Genomic DNA, 19,356 nt, shown 5'->3' with positions numbered 1-19,356 from the left:
TCTGACGTTTTCGATCACATCTTTATGAAACACCTCATTAGCTTCACACTACAAACCCTGTGGGGGGGGGGGAGACTGTTTTTTAAGAGAAGATTCCAGATTAATTCACTAGACTGGCACTCAGTAGAGCTCAACAGAGCCGTACAGGTTCATCTCTGATCCATGCAGCTTCCTTCTACCAAGTTTTGTGGTTGTTGGTCCAGTAGTTTATTACGTGTTGACTGACAAATCAGAGGTGAAAACATAACCTCCTTAGCAGAGGTAATAAAACCTCCACACATTTATCAAGGAAATGTCACCAACATTAACAATAATTAGAAACACAACAGGAAATTAAAAGTAGAAATAAATTGTTGACGGGTAATTTTCTGTTGGTCGACTTATCAATTAGTTTATTAAAAGCTAATTTCCCCCTGCTACTTAGTCTATAGGGTTTTTATATTGTGTTTTATTTACATTGTATTTATTGGTTTATTTTTGTTGTGCACTGGTTGCTGGTTGTACATCAAATTGCCCCTGAAGGATAATATAGCTTTTCTTTTATGGACAGCTTTAGTTAATCACAAGCTGCACAAACCAACCAAGAGCAGCAGATGAACCCAGCAGCCAGCAGGGGGCAGCCTCAGGACATCACATGGAAACCAGCAGCAGCAGACTGTGATTCTTGTAAGGCGTCAGAAGACAAGTTTGGATGACAAAATAATCAGCAGTAATTGTACAGAATTATATGTATTTGTCCCTTTAAGTAGCTGAGTGAGATCACACCTCATATTCTGGAAACCAGTTATGCACCCTGTGGACCATGTTATATAAAGCAGAACATAATAGGAAAATAAGTGACCTCATTTTAGCTCAACACAGGATCCCAAGGATAATATTACAGTCACTCAAAAATAAAAATGCAGGTTTATCAGGTTCACATGTGCAATGCAATATAATGTGATACGATCTCCCTGCAAAAACAAATTCTACACGTCGTTTGTAATGTTAGACTTTGGAGATTAGTTGTGTTTTATATTGCATATGAATGAGGTGGAACCGTATCTGTACAAATATGATAAATATAACAGATTTAAGTACTACTACTTAAGAGATTTACAAAAAACAGGCTTTTATCCAGTCCATAGCTTTATTATAGCTGTACAGTATATATCCTCTATATGACACATTGTTGTGTGTATGATCTAGCTGTCTATGTATAAATGTTATTACAGATCAAACTCCCAAGTGATGCCGGAGTTAAAGGAGCGACAGATGAGGGTGAGTGTCAGGAAAATGACATTTCCATTTTTTAATCCTACATCAGAGAGGGTGAGAAATGGAGACACTCCCACACTGTCCAACACTTAAAACACAGAAGTAAAACATGTAGTCTGACGACATTGGCCCTGCGATGTGTGACATTGCTGAGAATTAAAGTGAACATGGGTGAAAACACAAGAAAAACATACGGATGGACAAAGGCATCAGGGAGATTTGATCCCAAATAAAAACGTTTGACTATTCTTATTCTTTGTCAATACAATAATTATTTTTTTGTGCACATGGATTCTGTAACGGAAGCAGAAAACCCACACGCACACTCGTATTGTAAATGGCCAGTCTTTGTAATCAAAGTATCCTCCGTGGACATTGGACAGAGAGGTGAGTGGCTGCTTCATCCCCTCGTGGGAGGATCACCTGGGCAGATAACAAGAGAAGGTAATCCTCTTGTTTATCCACTGCAGGGTGTGATAGGTGGGTCCCTACTGATCCATCCAGAACCCTCATAGTCCTCATCCACCACCCACAGCTTCTCAAGCCTCTGTCCCCTTTTCTGTGATGTGTCTGTCTTTGCTTTACACTGTCGTCATCCTCTCCGCCCGCTGACCTGCAGGTGGAGTCTCTCAATTCCAGGATCTTTTACCTTGAAGAAAAGAAAAAGGAAATTGTTGGAGATTTGTGTATAGCAGCTTTAAAACTTGATCTCCCCATTGTCCCAACTTTGAGAATCTTTTAACACAACTATATTTTTCTTTAGAAGCACCTACAGCCACTGACTTTAACCACCACGAGTACACGTGGTTGTCAAGCTTGAATCCCCATGTTTGTAAACTAGCTAGCAGGCTAGAGAGGTATTAGTTTAACCCATTAACTTAACCAGAGACAGACAGACGATGCAGGACACACAGGAACTAATAACTCTTCTTCTTTGGTCTGGCAGAGAGGAGTAACTTTATGATAGGTTTTAGAGGTGACATGCCTTAAATTATTAAGACTCATCAAATCTGAAAGTAAGATAATTTATTACTTTAAAGCTTTTTATTTTAATATTTAATTAAAGACTTTTTTAAGGACCCATAAGCCACCCTGGAAGAAGAAAGTAGCAGCCTGCACCCGGATAGATTTACAATGCGTCAGCCACATTAACCAGACCTTCTTAAACCCCATCTCAGTAAAGGAAATCAGGAACTGGCAGGTAAGAGAAAAAGTGAATTTGTCAGTGAGAGTGTTCCTCTTACCTGTAGTGGTGTTAGTGACGCCGCTCACCGTCCCCTCCACATCTGTCTCGTCCTCAGCATAGCTCATCAGCAGAGCTCGCTGTCTGTCTGTCAGTGTCCTGCACACAAAAACAACTTCTGTTTACTCATTTATGTTCATTGTGATATGGAAAACTTTCTTTCTTTATAATAAGTTGTACAAATAGATGAACAAGATGTGTGTTTGCCTTACTTGGGTACTTTTATTTTGACATGGACATAGTGTTCACCGTAGCCGTAGCCGGTGACACGGGCGATTCCTTTCCCTGCAAGTCGGATCTTCTGGTCTGTCTGGATTCCTGCAGGGATCTGAAGAAGGGAGAGATCAAATTAAAACCATCTAGTCACCTCTTTGTATTATGTTTTTGATGTTCCCCTAAAGAATGTTCTAGTTTGCTTACTGATAAGTTGAGCGTTTCATAAAGGCCCTGTGTCTTGGCCGTGCCGCCCAAAACGGCTTGTGCCACCGAGATAAAAAGGTCAGAGTGAAGGTCGGCACCGTCCCTCCTGAACACTGGACTTTTCTGGACCTGGACCCCAAACCAGAGCACAGAGAAGGAATTTCAAAAAGCAGGACACCTCAGGTTGTTGAGTTTAAGAGCTCAGACAGATCAATGTCTCCTAAATGTCCACACGCAGACACACAAGACAATCCTATTAACGAGGGAAGCATGCACTGCGAGGGGAGCTCTTTCTGGAGATACTCACCCGAAACGTGATGAAGATCTCCTTCTTAGCAACTGGCATTCTGACAGTCTGACCATTCTCCACTCCTTAAAGCAAAAACAAGAGTCAGGTGGTGCACATAAGCGACGTAAAATGATGACTTTCCTTTCTCATAATGTGTATGTGTGATCATTTTCAGTTTCTCATTAATAGTCATGATTACTTGGTGACAAGAAGCAAAAAAACAGAATGCAGAGTACAGAGCACGTTCATCTGGAGAAGGACAAACATTTTCTTCCATTATTTCTATTCAAGCATAATGAATCTACAGCTGTATTTAACATGGATATATATAAAACTAATTAATTCGGGTATATCCACCAAAATAAAGGCAGTGGAATGTAACTGACCTGCAGGCACAGGGACTGTCACAGTCTGCTTCTGCTTGGTCTGTCCGGCCCCACGGCAGGAGTGACAGGGAGTGGAGATCACTGAGCCTTTGCCTCCACAGCGGCGACATGCGGAGCGCATCACAAACGGACCCGTGTTCACTGTCTCCTGCAGGTTCGGGACAATACACGCGTTTGGTAATGCGACAGACGTGTGAGCACTTTAACGAGTGGCGGCGTATCGGAGCTCTCACCATGCCGGAGCCGTTGCAGTAGTGGCAGTGCTGGACCTTGGTGCCCGGTTCGTGGCCCTTTCCGTCACAGCGCTGACAGGCTGCTTCCATTTGAAGGGATATCTCTTTGTTGACTCCCTTCGCTGCCTGAGTGAAGGTCAGCTCCATGATGTACTGCGCCAAGACAACAAGAGAGAGTTAGAAATTCATCAATCTGCATTAAACGCAGATAAAAGTACAAGTACATCAAAGTAAAAATGTGGAATATGGCCAAAATGGCCAATAAATGCAAAATAGCAGGCTTCCTGTGGCGTTTTTCCAATTGCACCTAATACTTTTTTGTTTGTCTGGTCATGATACACCTGTATATTGATTTTTTTGAAGACCGGTCAATGTGAACACGTTCCAGGGGTCTCGGGGGGGCCATCGCTGAGCCATTTTGCGACGCCCATTGAAAATTCCTTCAGAATACGTAAATTTTCACCACTTTCTAACTTTCTGCAAATTTTGGTAAGAATTTGAGCATGGTAAAGCCCTCAAAAAGCCAATTCATTTGCCTGAATAATAATAATAATAATCCTTACAATTTCAATAGGGCCTCACCTGACCTTTGATCAGTGCTCGGGCCCTAAATACCAAATTTAAATCAGGTGAGCTCTAAAATGCAAAATCAGGTGCTCTCCTTGACTTAAATCCTGTTTTCCAGTGTCCCACTAACCTCCTGTGGCTGATCGAACATGGCATTGAAGTCACCAAACCCTCGTCCTCCTGAGAATTCCCCAAAGATCTTGCGGAAGAGCTCCTCTGGATTCACGTTGCCGGTCTGTCCACTCCAGTATTGCTGCCCTCCACCGGCCTGACCAGCGTCAAAGCCGGCTGAGCCGTACGTGTCGTACTGCTTCCTCTTGGTTTCATCACTGAGGATCTGAAACACGGGGACAAGGTTTTAAAACAGTTCATCGCTAAAGACAAACACATCATTGCTGGAACAACCAATAAAGAGTGAGAACAAACCTCGTAAGCTTCAGCCAGCTGAGCAAATTTCTCCTTGGCTTGGGGGTCTTCTTTGTTGGTGTCAGGGTGATACTTCTTGGCCATCTGAGGAACAACAAACACACGGTCAACCAGTGGTGGGGGAAAAATGCCAATATTCCCAAATTAATTTAACATTTTGGGTCATGACCTTGCAGCCAACTGGACTGGACTCTAGTAGTACACATTTGTTTATTTTTCTCAATTTGATTGAAGCTCTAGGTTACTCTTATTTATATGATTATTCTCAGGTTTATGTTACTCTATTATGTCTGCTTGATGTTACTGTATTCTATTTAAATAATTGTAAGTTATGTGCTGGGAGCTCAGCGTTCATGTGAGAGGTCTCCTATTCAGAAAATACTTACAAAGGTCCTGTGTCCTGAATGTTCAAGGACAAAGTTTTTGCACTTCAGTTAATGTGTAGAAGACAATGTTGTTCACAGAATTAAATGTGACATTTGAATTGAGTGGAGCAGTCTTATTTTCCTCATTTTTTGTAATGCCTTTGAATAATTTGGGGGACATGAATCGCAATATATCGCAGAATCGAATCGCAATACTTGCAGTATCGAATCGCAATACTTGCAGTATCACCATATATCGCAGAATCGCAATACTATTGAATCGTGGCCCAAACACGCAATACTATTGAATCGTCAAATTTTTTTGCCAATTCCCACCCCTACCATCAAGTACTGTGAGGATTGGTCAGCTGAGAACCAGACATTTGGATATGCTCCGGGCAGGGACGAACCTGGTAGTAGGCTTTCTTGATCTCTTTCTGGGTTGCTGTGCGAGGAACCTCCAGGATCTGGTAGAAGTCCGTCTTGCTGCTCGCAGGAGAACTCGTGTGAAAGTAGTGTGTGCAACCTGCATGGGGGGGTTTGAGACCTGAAAAGAATCATAAAAGAGTTAGAGGCTTCAATTGTTGCCTGGTAATATCAGACCTGGTGCAGACCAGCAAATAACAAAGATGGGTGGTTAGTTTTTTTCCTTTTCAGTTCACTGTGATTAATATTTTGCATTTGAATATCTGCCTCTTACTTTCAGTTATTATTGCGCCTGTGTCTTGCTCCATCATTGATCTTCCCTGCATGAGTGTACCTCAGTCCGCCCTCAATCACTTTACTGGCTATACCAGCCCCATGCACAGACTTTACATTCTCTCTTTAATTCTTATATATATATATTTTAGTTTTGTTTGTTTTTAATATATATATTTTTTGTACTATCCACTCCAGCAGCACAAGAACCCTTTCATACTGACACTGAGACAATCACTGTTTTCTGTACCATAGGGTCTGACCCATTCATGTATCTGTAATATGTTGCCCCTATGTTTCTGTGATTTATGTATGTATGTCGGTGAGGTGTATAAGTGTAAATGTATAAGCTACTGGATGACCTAAATTTCCCTCGGGATTAATAAAGTATCCATCTATCTATCTATCTATCTTGTTGTCATTACGATATATTTAATTTGAAAAGTGTCTTCCTGTTGTTGTTGTTTTGTCCTGTCAGTTCTAACATAAGATAGATAGATAGATAGATAGATAGATAGATAGATAGATAGATAGATAGATAGATAGATAGATAGATTGCTAGATAGATAAATGGATATATAGATGGATAGATAGATAGATAGATAGATAGATAGATAGATAGATAGATAGATAGATAGATAGATAGATAGATAGATAGATAGATAGATTGCTAGATAGATAAATGGATATATAGATGGATAGATATATAGATAGATAGATAGATAGATAGATTCCTTTATTCATCCCCGAAGGGAAATTAAGTCGTCATAGCAGCCGGTATATTTCAATACAATAAGATACAATACAATAGAATAAAATAAAAAATATTGAAGTAGAAAGAATAAAAAACAGAAGCACAAGATAAATAGGTAGATAAGGTGCAGTGGCAAGATGATGGTAATAGTACTGATGATATGATGGTAATGTTATTGTTAGACAGTATATAAAAATAGTACAGTATATATATATAAACATCATTAACCACAGAAAATAGAGGAGCAGCTGTTTAATCATGACTTGATAACAGACAACACATTGACATGTGGTTGTTCAGCAGGTCTGAATTGTTTCTTTGTTTTAATTGTTGTTGAGTAAATAGCAAAAGCAAAAACAAATGTTAGCCATGTCTGTCTGACAGGTCACATTCACCCTGATGACTACAGATCCCAGTATGCAACACTGATCTCACGTCATCTGCTAGAGCATGAAGCTAAAACCTTTGAGTTACAAAGTCTTCGTATCTTCAGAACTCATTGTTATTGTCTTGAACTGCGTCACATGCATACACTTGTAGAAAGCTAGCCTAGCCTAGCCCAGTGGACCACTCACCTGACAGCCCTCTCAATGTCACGGCTCTCCCCGCAGCGCAGCACGCCACGCCGCCCGCCCGCCACACTGTACCCGCACCCCCGGTGGAGACCCCGCGGACCCCTCCAGGCCCGGAGCCCCCCGCTGCGGCCCCGGAGGCCCCCCGGCGGCGGCCAGAGGACAGGAGCACCGAGATCCAGCGTGAGGAGCAGCGAGCAGCCGCCATCATTTCTTCAGACGTTGCGAACCCACTGCGCATGACCGGAAGACAGAGGGCGGCACCGGCAGCAACAAAGATGCTAAATTTGACTCGAGATGGTGCTCTCTGAACGAAACGTGTTGGTCTGAAATCACTGGCATTGTTTGGTTTTGTTCAGATTGCATTAATTATGACGAGAATATCAGGTGCCAAAAAAGGCACGATATAACGAGAATAAAGTTATGTGTTAGATATATATATTAAATATAGCTATTAGATATACATATTTTGAGAAGAGGAATATTTAGTTTTGGTGTAATTAATTGAGAATAAAGTAAAGTGTTTCGAGATAAATAGATAGGATATGAGCAGTAAAGACAAACCATGCCTTCTAGTAATATGTCGATGTTATTCACATAAATTTAGGGCATTTTCTCACATTATCACAACTTGTTATACTACATCGTAATTGAATAATTATTTATGCATGGGAAATTTGTGATCAAATGAAAACTTGTGTTAAAGCTGACTTTAAACGCCAAACAATGAATAGCTTCCAAAATTAAATGCTCTCACAAAATGCTTTTAAAATGGAAAACCCTAAAAAGCTTTGCAAATATATTTGTGTTTGTGTATCGTTGTATTATTTCATTTAAATGTTTTTTTTAATATGATTCCCTCTCAATCTATTTGTTGCGTGTTGTTCATTAAAGTTCCTTGGATTCAAAGAAAGTGAGAAACGACAGCGGAAGTTATTTTATTATTTTATTTTAAAAGAGGAACAGAACCAGAAACAAGTGACCATCGAGTTGTGCTTAAAAACGTACAAAAAGGATGCGCACGTTTTACTCACCAGGGGAGCACTTGGCAACGCTGTGGGGGAGAAAAGCAAAAAATCCGCCCAACCGGACTGCTCCGGTGACCAAAGCGAGCAGACAGGCGGCTGGGCGAGCTGTCAGCTGATCCCAGTGCAGACAGCGGAGCAGTGACACACACACACACACACACATACACGCACACGCACACACACCCGGAAGGCTCGGCAGTCAGAGAGAGAGAGGGCAGCATGAACCGCTTTAAGACCTCCAAATTCAAAAACACCACTCCGAAAATCCCCAAGAAAGATGTGAGTAGCTCCGGAGCGCCTGGGCAGATCCAGCTGTGTGAATGTTCCCTCCTAGCTACCGTTAGCACTGGTTGTTAGCAGCTGTGCTACTTCTTCAGCGTGTGTGTGTGTGTGCCTGCAAGGGATGTGCAACTTCCTGCATCTGGAGATGAGAGAAGCACAGGAGGGCAGAGATCTGAATCTGAAGAGAATCCAGGAGCCGTGTGTGTTTGCACTGATCTGCTTCATCTGATCAAACAACGAGGCCGAATCACAACCGTCCCATTATGCCACAGATCACTGAGTTTGCTCCTCTGCAGTCTTTGTGTCCTGCAGAGTTTCTGATTGGACACTTCTGCCTCCTTCCTGTGTCATTCAATGAAAAGATTCAAAAACACAATGTAGCAGTATGAAGAAGCCTTCCTGTCAGTGGTGGCTCTCCTGCTGGAGGCAAGAGGCAGCTTGTCTGGCCTGGAGTGTTCTCTCTCACACACACACAGACAGATAGATGGATGGATGTACTTTGTTGATCCCACATTGGGCATTGCACATAGAGCGAGAGACTAAGAGATGACAAAATTAGAGACAAGTGTGCAACATTGCAGTAGTTTGCATGACTAAAATAATTCAATATAAGATGATATTGTCTGGCCTGTAGTGTTCTTGCACACACACAGACAGATAGATGGATAGATGTACTTTGTTGATCCCACATTGGGAAATGATTGTGTTACAGCAGCATGTCCAGGGCATTGCACATAGAGCAAGCGTGCAAAATTGCAGTAGTTGTTTGCATAATTGAATAATTCAATATAAGATGTGCAAAATAAATCAGTAATTAAGGAGTTTTGGTGTGGACAGAAACTATAGGGCTCATGGTCTGCCGTTATAAAACATCATCCATTTGTCTGAAGTTGCCTGCAGCTTTATCCTGGCTCAGGTGAACTATGTAACCCACCCCACCCACCCCCCTGCCTTGTTTTTACTGAAGCAGTAAAATGTTTGGCATGTACACTCAGAGACACTGGATGGTCTTGGTATGTCTCTCTCTCTCTCTCTCTCTCTCTCTCTCTCTCTCTCTCTCTCTCTCTCTCTCTCTCTCTCTCTCTCTCTCTCTCTCCAATCTCCCGCTCAGGATCAGCAGCATGTGGTGCTTTGCTTGTGTTGAATGTCAAACAAACAGGCCAGTTAATGTGGCTGCTCCAGTCCAAAGGGAAAATGTGGTTAAAGGTGTAAAGGTTGTGAGAAGAGGTTTACATGGATTTAGAGATATGACGATTATTGATCAGCTTCAAATCCCCACATGGTGAGAGATAAGTCACAGGGATTGATTTATTTTGACATCTTTTCTTGAGGCTGACCCTGAGGTGTCCCATTATATTCCTCCTGCCTATAAGCCTTGATGTCAAAGGCCGAAAACAACAGTTATTGTACGTTTTTATCTCTGCAGAGTAGTTTCTGTTTTCATCTGTTTGTTTGTTTGTCTGTTTTTTAGCAGGATTCCTCAAAAACTACTGAATTGATGATCACAAAACTGTGTGGAAGGATGCTGTATTGGCCAGAGATGAACCCATTCGTTTTTTTTTCACTTTCTTTACATTGCAAGATTGTGCTTTTCAACATTTTCCTTAATTTCCAAAAGATAATTCATGTAGAAAACAATCAGGCATGTTTAGGGGACTGACATATTATTCAATTTGGTGCAGATCCAAATAAAAACCTGGATTTGGTGAATTCAAATGTGGTTTCACAAAGGGACTTTTGGGGAATTGGTGGAGGTGTGAACTCTATTCCCTTCTAGTAATATGTCAACGTAATTCACATAAATGTAGGGCATTTTCTCATATTATCACAATTTATTATACTATATAGTAATTGAATAATTATTTATGTATGGATTGAATTTGTGATCGAATGAAAAGCTAAAACAATAAATTGCCTCCGTATCTAAATGCTCTCACAAAAAGCTTTTAAAATGGAAAACCCTAAAAAGCTTTGCAAATATATTTGTGTTTGTGTATCGTTGTATTATTTCATTTAAATGTTTTTTTTTTTTATATGATTCCCTCTCAATCTATTTGTTGCGTGTTGTTCATTAAAGTTCCTGGAATTCAAAGAAAGTGAGAAATGACAGCGGATGTTATTTTATTATTTTATTTTAAAAGACGGACAGAACCAGAAACAAGTGACCATCGAGTTGTGCTTAATACCGTACAAAAAGGGTGCGCATGTTTTACTCACCAGGGGAGCACTTGGCAACGCTGTGGGGGAGAAAAGCAGAAATCCGCCCAACCGGACTGCTCCAGTGGTGCTTTTCAACATTTTCCTTAATTTCCAAGATTATAATTCATGTAGAAAACAATCAGGCATGTTTAGGGGACTGACATATTATTCAACTTGGTGCAGATCCAAATAAAAAACCCGGATTTGGTGAATTCAAATGTGGTTTCACAAAGGGACTTTAGGGGAATTGGTCGAAGTGTGAACTCTATTTCCTTCTAGTAACCAAAATTAATTTTAATTTTAATTTCACAGGAAGCGATGGACCTTGTGTAAAAGATGGTGACCTTAATATTATCCATGCAGGAGAAGATGCTCCTTCCTCCAATTCATCCTCTTGTTAATTGCGCTCTTCAAGCCAAACGTCTGTCAGGTTTTGTTCTTGTGACAGATTTCTGAGGAGCCGCGGAGGAGGATTTGTTGGAGCATGTTGTGCGGACACTCTGTCTTCCTGCTGCTCTCGCCTTGTTCGTGTTATGAAAGAGGCTTTGAGAGTTTCTGTGCTGTGCAACTCGGGGGGGGGGGGCCCTCCCACTTCCTCAACGCTCTCTCAGAGGAGCTTGTGTGTCTGTTTGTGAGTTTGAATGCTCTCAACTAGATCCTCCCTGTTTATGTCGTTCTTTTATTCTTTGTGCGTTGACACCAACGTGGTCGTGTGCGCTCCAAATGAAAACTGATAAGCCAGACATGTTTTTCTCTTTGGTTTGTCAGTGCAGCTTGCTGGTGTTTTCCTGTTTGCACCAGTGATTCTCCTCATCTGTCGAGTTGCATTTCATCCACTGTGGTCTGATGAGTTACTCGTTCTCCCCTCTGTGGTGTCGTCTGATCCTAATTATCTGTTCTGCTTCATCTGCTCTGCTCTCTGACTTGTGCGATCTGTGTCTTCAAACTCCAGGAGTGGATCAACAATGTCCGCGCCGGTTCCTTCTCCTCCCAGGGGAACCACATCAAAGCCAGCTCCAAGCTTGTGGCCTTCAACACCGATCAGGCTGGTAAGGATGTAAAAGAGTGGTCAGCGGTTTGCACCAGAAGAAGAATCCACCGTCTGCAGTTTGAGCAAAGTTCTTCAGTGGCAGGGAAAGATTGTGGGACATTATGATAGATAGATAGATAGATAGATAGATAGATAGATAGATAGATAGATAGATAGATAGATAGATAGATAGATAGATAGATAGATAGATAGATAGATAGATAGATAGATAGATAGATAGATAGATAGATAGATAGATAGATAGATAGATAGATAGATAGATAGATAGATTACTTTATTCATCCCCGAAGGGAAATTAAGTCGTCATAGCAGCCGGTATATTTGAATACAAAAAAATACAATACAATAGAATAAAATAAAAAATATTGAGGTAGAAAGAATAAAAACAGAAACACAAGATAAATAGGTAGATAAGGTGCAGTGGCAAGATGATGGTAATAGTACTGATGATATGATGGTAATGTTATTGTTAGACAGTACATAAAAATAGTACAGTATATATGGTATATAATATAACATAATATATATTTATATATATGATAGTAATTATACCAATACAATAGCAGTATAAAGTAATAATGGCAGCAACAGTATATATAATAATAATAGTAATAATAATAATAATAATATAATAATTATAATTATAACATGTACACCTGTATAAATATGTGTATATATACTTATATATACAAAGAATATACAGAGTATGATATAATATATGATATATAGTGGAGGTATAAATATAAGTATTTGACTATACAATAGATAATATAATATACTATGAGTGTAAGAATATGTAGACAGAGTGTGCAAAAGACAATATTATTGTATAAAATGATATATAATATCAATATGGTTTATATTAACACATATCACATATGATGTGAAGTAAGTGCATATGGAGCGGTGTGTTGTACAGGGTACACAGTGCAAGGAGACAGGTCTATTTAGTGCAGTAATATTAAAATGTCTTTGTCTTGTCTGTGTGATGTGTCTCCAGGTGGAGGTTTGCTGGGCCTGTCTTCAGTCAAACCCGGTGCAGATGGCCAATGGACAGTCGCTCAGATTTCCTGCCACTCTGGTAGTTTGTTCTTCATGTTTTTATCAGCACACTATTTTCTGGCAGGACACTGAGTCACATTAGGAAAAACAAATACTTTGAAAATTACCCTACAGCCTACACAGCTGTGATCCGGATCTAATTGTTATTTTTTCCCCTTTCCCAGATTTAATAACCGATATGGACTTTTCACCTTTCGATGAGAATCTGCTGGCAACATGCTCCGGAGATGAAATGGTGAGCTCATCGGTGGAGTCTTTAACTTTCTGTCTTTAACCTTTTCCTTCCTGCCTTTGTTTTGCTGCAGTGAACTTAAACTGAAGTGCACTGTCCATCCTCTATGGCTTTGTTGTTCCTGGCAGGAAATTAAAATGCATCATAAACCTTCTCAGTTTATGATGACTCCCCTGCTCTCGGCACGTTATTCTCAGCCACAGGTGAACCCGGCTCTCTGGAATCTGCCGGGTGTGAGCCTGCATCTCCAGACTCAGCAGCTTGGTTTACCTCAGATTAACTGACTCAACCAACCATTGCCACACATGGACCTTTTAGCACACAAACCAGAGTTGTCCGCAGTGCCCAGCATCTGCAGCTCACTTTCACTCCTCATCTTTTTGCCGACAGGGCACGTTGTTTCTCCAGCCCGGTGCTGAGCAAGTGGAATTAGAGCCAGACTGAGAGAATGCACCCACCTGTGAAATATGTATCCGGGGATTTATTTTACTGACGCATAATCATACAGTTTCACTTCATCTGCTCCCATCAGCTAGAAATCCGAACCTGATCTGGATATAGATCCCTCTGGCTTCTCCAGCGTGCTACTGTCAGTGTTTTCCTTTTCAAGAGTTGGAGGAGATTTAAATAAAAACCCAAACCTTTTTCTCATCTCTTGGTGTGATGCTGCATCCTGACATCTCAGCTACCTGCTGTACTGATCCTTTTTGCTCCCGGCCTGCACATCTTCAGCAGAACTAATCAGAATTTTGGTTACACAAGTCTGATATGTCGGATGTGGCTGTAAAAACAGTTTACTGATCATAAGCATTTCATTTGATGTCCAAAAGAGCAGGAATTCACCGAAGTGTGAGGACTATTTCCATCATGAATTACAAGCTTTTATAAAATGTAAGTGCATATCATTTTGTTTATTTTCCACTGTGTTTGTTAACAGGTGAAGCTGTGGCGTCTGTGTGATCCAGAGCTGGAGCAGCCCAGCAGCCCCGAGCTGACCCTGCATCCAGGGCAGGGCCGGCTGGAGCTGGTGCTCTTCCACCCCACCTCCTCTGGGTTACTGGCTGTCGGCAGCGCCAAGTCTCCTCTGATTTGGGACACCAGCCGCCAGGACGCACCCTTAGCAGGTAGCTAGCTGGCGGCATGAGCTGCACACGCTCACACACATTTGGTCGTGAGCGCTGATTTGAAACACACGTTCTGTCTTTGTCGCACATCCTGCACTGTTACTGTCTGTTACATTTAACATTCTAGTATCTGTCAGTTAGTCATTAAGTTTCGTCGTGGCCTGTTTTTGTTTCTGTGTTTAACCAAAATATATATTTAAAAGTCGAGTGAAGTGGTTGGTTTCCTTTTTTCTTTATTTCTTTTCTTTCTTTGGGGACTGTCTGACTGACACTGCCTACGTTTTACAGCCCTGTGGCTCTGTCTAAGTGCCGGAGCAGCAGAGGTAATGTTTTGGTTTGCAGTCCTGGTCCCAGTCTTCCCCAGACTGGCCTCAGGATGTTGTCACTATCCTCTGGCCTCATCACCCACCCCCCACCCCCACCCCTTCCCCCACAAACACTGCAAGCACCCCTCCATCCCATGACAGCTGGCCTGGCTGCTGCTGCTCACTGCTGATGGAACTTTTTGTGAGCCGTACCTAGGGTTGCAAAATTCCGGTAATATTCAAAGTTGGAAACTTTCCATGGGAATATACGGGAATTAACGGGAATAAACTGGAAATGTTGTGGGTAATTTATACTAACTGTATTCACCTTGTCATATACAGACATAAATATAAACATTTTGTTTTGTCATAGGCGGATTTGAGCCCTGAGGAAACTTTGGGCACTTGACTATATGCTTCTGCATCGTTGTGTCATTCTTAACATAGGTCTTTGCACAGTATTTGCAAATGTACACAGCCTTTCCTTCTACATTGGATGGGGTAAAATGCCTCAACACATGAGATAGTGCACGTGGCATTGTTCTGTAGAATAAGATGAGAAAAAAGTTTGTAAAAAAACACTAATGCAATGCCAGAGATATAAATAGTTAGCCAAACAATTGGAATCGTCTGTAAAAATATTTTACAATTGATGGATGAATGAATGGAAATAGGCTAGATGAACAGATGAACAATCCTCAATCAGCATGCTAATATATTTTCCCCAGTAATATCATTGAAACTTACCTGACTAGTCCTGCACTCTACAGCAGGCCTCAATAGCCCTGCTGTAGAGGTAAGGATGCTGGGAGTTATCTGTGCATGTGATGGAAGAATGCACCGTGGAGGGTTGAAACTCAATGTGCTGCATTCCACACATCTTTAAAATAGAGTTTTGAATGATGTTTTTATTGTTCAGCGTTTAATTTGCATAGTTTTTTTTTTCAAAATTCCCCAAATTCCCGAGCTAAACTTCCCGTGGAAAGTTTCCGGAAAGTTTCCTGAAATTTACCGGAAAGTTTCCGCCCCTTTGCAACCCTAGCCGAACCCCCCACCCTCTTACATCCCTCCCATTCCACATTCATATGCGGTTAAGGAAAAAGATCTGAATGATGACACTATCTATATTTGAATAAGTGCGTCTGTGGTAAAAATGTGTTTATCTCTACTAATTAAGTTCATGTCCCATCACTTTGTCTTAACCTGTTCACCTCTCATCTCCTTTCAACTGGTGCAACTGAACAATTCACTCAAGTGTTGCTGTGCTCACTTAAGGCACCGCAAGCTAATGTGTGTCACGCTCTCAGCCTCTCTCATATGCTTTAACTGTAAAGACGTATGATCCATTCCTTGATGTGTATCACCCCCATCTTTGGTGTGTTATTACGTGTTTTCAGGTTTTTCATGTGCTTTTTCTCCGGCTTCATCTCCTCCCTGCCCTGTCAATCTGTGCTAATTCTTTGTGTTATCATGTTTTTTTTTATTCTTTGCCCCATTTTGTCCCTGTCTAACATGAGCTTTGCGTCTCTAGTCCTTCTGCTCCTGTCTCCTCACTAATGTTGACTTGTGCGTCTGCAGTTCTGGAGCAGCACGGTGACCAACTGCAGAGTCTGAGCTGGAAACGGGACGGCTCTCTGCTGGCCTCCTCCTGCAAGGTGAGGGCAACTCACTCTGCACCTGATGTATTGAAGAGGCGTGATGAAGTGAAAAAGCTGCATTTAGTTTCACTCCCTCGCCAACTTCATTTGTGAATATCTCAAGGTTGGATTGCTGTAGTTGCAGAGTGTGGCCGCTAGATGCCGCCATTGGCTCACATTCGGTGCAGCTTGTCTCACTTTAGACCTCTGCAGCTCCTTATCTGTTTATATGAGGTTTATTTTATCCAAATGTCAACAGAGGTGATGCTCATAAAAGAGGGTGGAGGTCACATCATGCATTTGTTTAGGAGTTGATGAGGAAAAAAACAGAATAAAGTTGGAAAGTCTGATGACGTAAAATACCTAAGAGCCAGTTTGTTTTAATACGGTAATAGTGATGACAAAGCAGTTGAAGAAATCCTGGCTTTGGTTGATAGAGAGCCTGTGGAGATTGGAAACTGTTATAACTTGGCAATGACGACACTAATAAGAGAACACGCCCAATGTGAAGGATAAATCTGTCATGGCTTCTGACCCCAGCTGACCTTAAATGTCTATCCCCAGTACACAGCTCTGTATACCCTCTTAAACCCAACTGTCCCTAGATGCAAGCTCAAGTCACATCAGGCCCCGAAGAACCAAATTGTTTTGACGTGCACAGTAGTTATGGGGCGTACGAGAAAAAGCTCAAAAAGGGGAGAAAGTCTCCTTGGGTTTTTATGCGTCCATATGGCTGTACTCATTGGTGTCATCGGGAAATAATCACAGCGCTTGAAGGCCTTTCCATTAAGTTGTTAGTGCGTTGTGTAGGAGGAGGAAGGAGGGAGGTGGTGTGGGTTTAATAGTAGGGGGCAGCGAGAGGAGGGGTTTATGGGTTGACATTGTTTCATGAATATATTTGGTTTTATAGGAGATTAAAATAACCATCTGACTGCGCACTCGAGTTAATATCTCCGTGCTTTTTGAAAGTACACTTAGACTGATGTTAAAATGAGACAGCCGGGCCCCGGTGTTTACGAAAGATAAAATCAGATGAACTAACTGCTGTTTGAGACCAAATAAACGCTGACACAAATGTGCGCACTTACCAGGCATGATTGTCAGGCCAATCTCCCTTGTTTGTCTTCGCTCTGACAAGTAACAAATTACGCCGCCCATCACATGCTACCTCCAAATTATGACAATTACTCTGACAGGGTAATGCACCAGATCAACCTCGGCCTCAGCCTGACAGAACAAGGCACCTGAAAGGAAAGGGGGGGGATGGAAACCAAGAACATAGGGGGGCGGGGGGCTCTGAGGCTCTTACCCGTTTGGGCTCTGGTGTCATTTAACACAAAAGACCCCGTTCAATCTCTTCAATCCAGCTTATTAAAGCAAATAGGGCCTGCAGACATGTGGGTCCAATCCCCCCCAGCCCTCCTGTAGAGTAAACACTGGGGGTACAGGGCTGGGATGGGGGGAAGATGAAGGGGAGACCACCGCCCCAAAGAGCAGGAATCAGGACGGGCCTCACCCCGGACCGAGAGACATGTATATTTATGACAAACTTGGAGGGAGAAAGGCGCCATTCAGTGTGGCGAAGGGGAATCCACAGGTAGTGTGAGCCGGGATGGAGGAAAGTCTGTGTTTATCCAAATGACCCGGTGGACCTGGGTGGTGTGCTGTTTGAAAATGGGGTGCCGCTGGATTTATGGTCCCCGGTCCCACCTTTTTTAAATTTAAAAGTCACCGGCTCCTTATAACGGCGCTCAGGCTGTAGAAGTGAGATTCAATAAACGATGAAGGCATCCCATAGTCTCAGATTAACGATCGCAACGGGCCCAGCGCTCGTAACCGTGGGAGATTAGGAATGGGAGGTCGTCGGCCCGGTGTGTTTGATGAGTGGAGAGAGCATCAGTGGCCAGAGATTCCCACCGACTGTGTGTGTTTACACATAAGTGAAAGTTGTGTGCAGCAGACGAGCAGTGAAAACTCATTAACAGCAGCTTGAGAATGAGGCTCTATCACTTTGATTAAACAGCTGAACACACACACACACACTCACACTCACACACATACATACACACACACACTCACACTCACACTCACACACACACATACACGTCTCCTGCTCGTCCATCTGTGCATTTATGAGTCGATGTGGTGTTTGAGTGTGTGTTTGTACGGGTTATTGTCACAGGCTTTAGTGTGTGTGTGTGTGTGTGTTTGCTTGAGTGGGTTTGTGTGGTTGCTTAGGAGACACATCTGTATGTGAGTGGCCCTTCATTTGTGTGTTTGCCCTGCCTCTCTTCTCTCATATGTTGTTGTTTTTTTGACACTATTTAGGGTAAAATGCCAATAAATAAAGTTAATGTGGGAATTGTATACTTGTATATTATGCATTAATTTACAGGAGACATATGTTATCTATTCTAAGGTTTTAAGGGGAAAGAATTGAGTGATGGGTTGAATAGGATTGTATGCACAGATGATGTCAGGCTCAAATGCTGCAACAATAAATCGGTGTCTCAGGCGGGTACACTTCGAGAATGCTTAGGTCAGAGGTGGTTTTATCCAGAATTTGGCATTTTTGCAACAGGTCGGTTCTTATGCCCAGGTGTGTGTCTGCGTGCGTGTGTGTTGTGTGTGTGTGTGTGTGTGTGTGTCTGTGTGTGTGTGTTTCCACATCGCTCTCTGAGCCTTTGGCTTAAGCCCAGGTCGCAGAGCCCTGAAGACACAGCCCTGGGGCATCATATTCGTGGGTGGGCTACACACAAACATACTCGATACACACACAGATGGAGAGGCAGGGAAAAAAAACCAGCACATTAGGAAAAACCTGCGTTTGCTTTTCTAACTAATAAATAGCAAATAAATCCCCTTTGAACTGCTGAGAGGAGCAGAATCAAGAGAAGCTGACACTGACGCTGGATTTAGCCAGATTGAATAAAATGCTGTAGTTATGTTGTTAGGGGCCGAATGCTCAATGACCTTCTATCCATCTGTGTGTGTGTGTGTCTGTGTGTGTGTGTGTGTGTGTGTGTGTGTGTGTCTGTGTGTCTGTGTGTCTGTGTGTCTGTGTGTGTCTGTGTCTTTGACTGTGGCACTGTCAGCCTCCTGATTCCCTTTGACATATTTTCGTTAAGTGTGTTTGCCTGGTTCGGTCCAGGCCCTTTTACTTATTACCTGCTCTCAGCCCGTGTGTCGGCCTGCCGCTGGGATCACAGTCACACAGCCGTATTG

General features: G+C 42.1%; 2 protein-coding genes across 2 annotated transcripts in view; one reads left to right on the top strand and one right to left on the bottom strand.

Moving 5' to 3' along the window:
• Window positions 1–1,260: 1,260 nt before the first annotated feature.
• Window positions 1,261–7,422, bottom strand: dnaja3a (DnaJ heat shock protein family (Hsp40) member A3a). The gene is made up of 11 exons (XM_061089609.1): window positions 7,215–7,422; window positions 5,597–5,733; window positions 4,822–4,905; window positions 4,526–4,732; window positions 3,829–3,981; window positions 3,596–3,743; window positions 3,228–3,292; window positions 2,921–3,049; window positions 2,713–2,828; window positions 2,502–2,599; window positions 1,261–1,906 (listed from the first exon to the last, which is right to left on the bottom strand). The coding sequence occupies exons 1-11, from the start codon at window positions 7,420–7,422 to the stop codon at window positions 1,887–1,889; spliced, it is 1,365 nt and encodes a 454-aa protein (XP_060945592.1). The 3' UTR covers window positions 1,261–1,886.
• Window positions 7,423–8,409: 987 nt separating this feature from the next.
• Window positions 8,410–19,356, top strand: part of coro7 (coronin 7) — a 107,309-nt gene continuing 96,362 nt past the window's right edge. Inside the window, exons 1-6 of the mRNA XM_061089729.1 lie at window positions 8,410–8,518; window positions 11,673–11,769; window positions 12,772–12,852; window positions 12,998–13,068; window positions 14,003–14,189; window positions 16,073–16,149. Coding sequence (XP_060945712.1) covers window positions 8,459–8,518; window positions 11,673–11,769; window positions 12,772–12,852; window positions 12,998–13,068; window positions 14,003–14,189; window positions 16,073–16,149 — 573 coding nt within the window. The 5' untranslated portion in view covers window positions 8,410–8,458. The remainder of the gene's footprint in view (window positions 8,519–11,672; window positions 11,770–12,771; window positions 12,853–12,997; window positions 13,069–14,002; window positions 14,190–16,072; window positions 16,150–19,356) is intronic.

This window comes from Limanda limanda, chromosome 17 (genome assembly GCF_963576545.1).
Source record: "Limanda limanda chromosome 17, fLimLim1.1, whole genome shotgun sequence".
Taxonomy (NCBI): domain Eukaryota; kingdom Metazoa; phylum Chordata; class Actinopteri; order Pleuronectiformes; family Pleuronectidae; genus Limanda; species Limanda limanda.
Note: the sequence above shows the minus strand (reverse complement) of the source record. Positions and strands in the feature narration are given on the sequence as shown.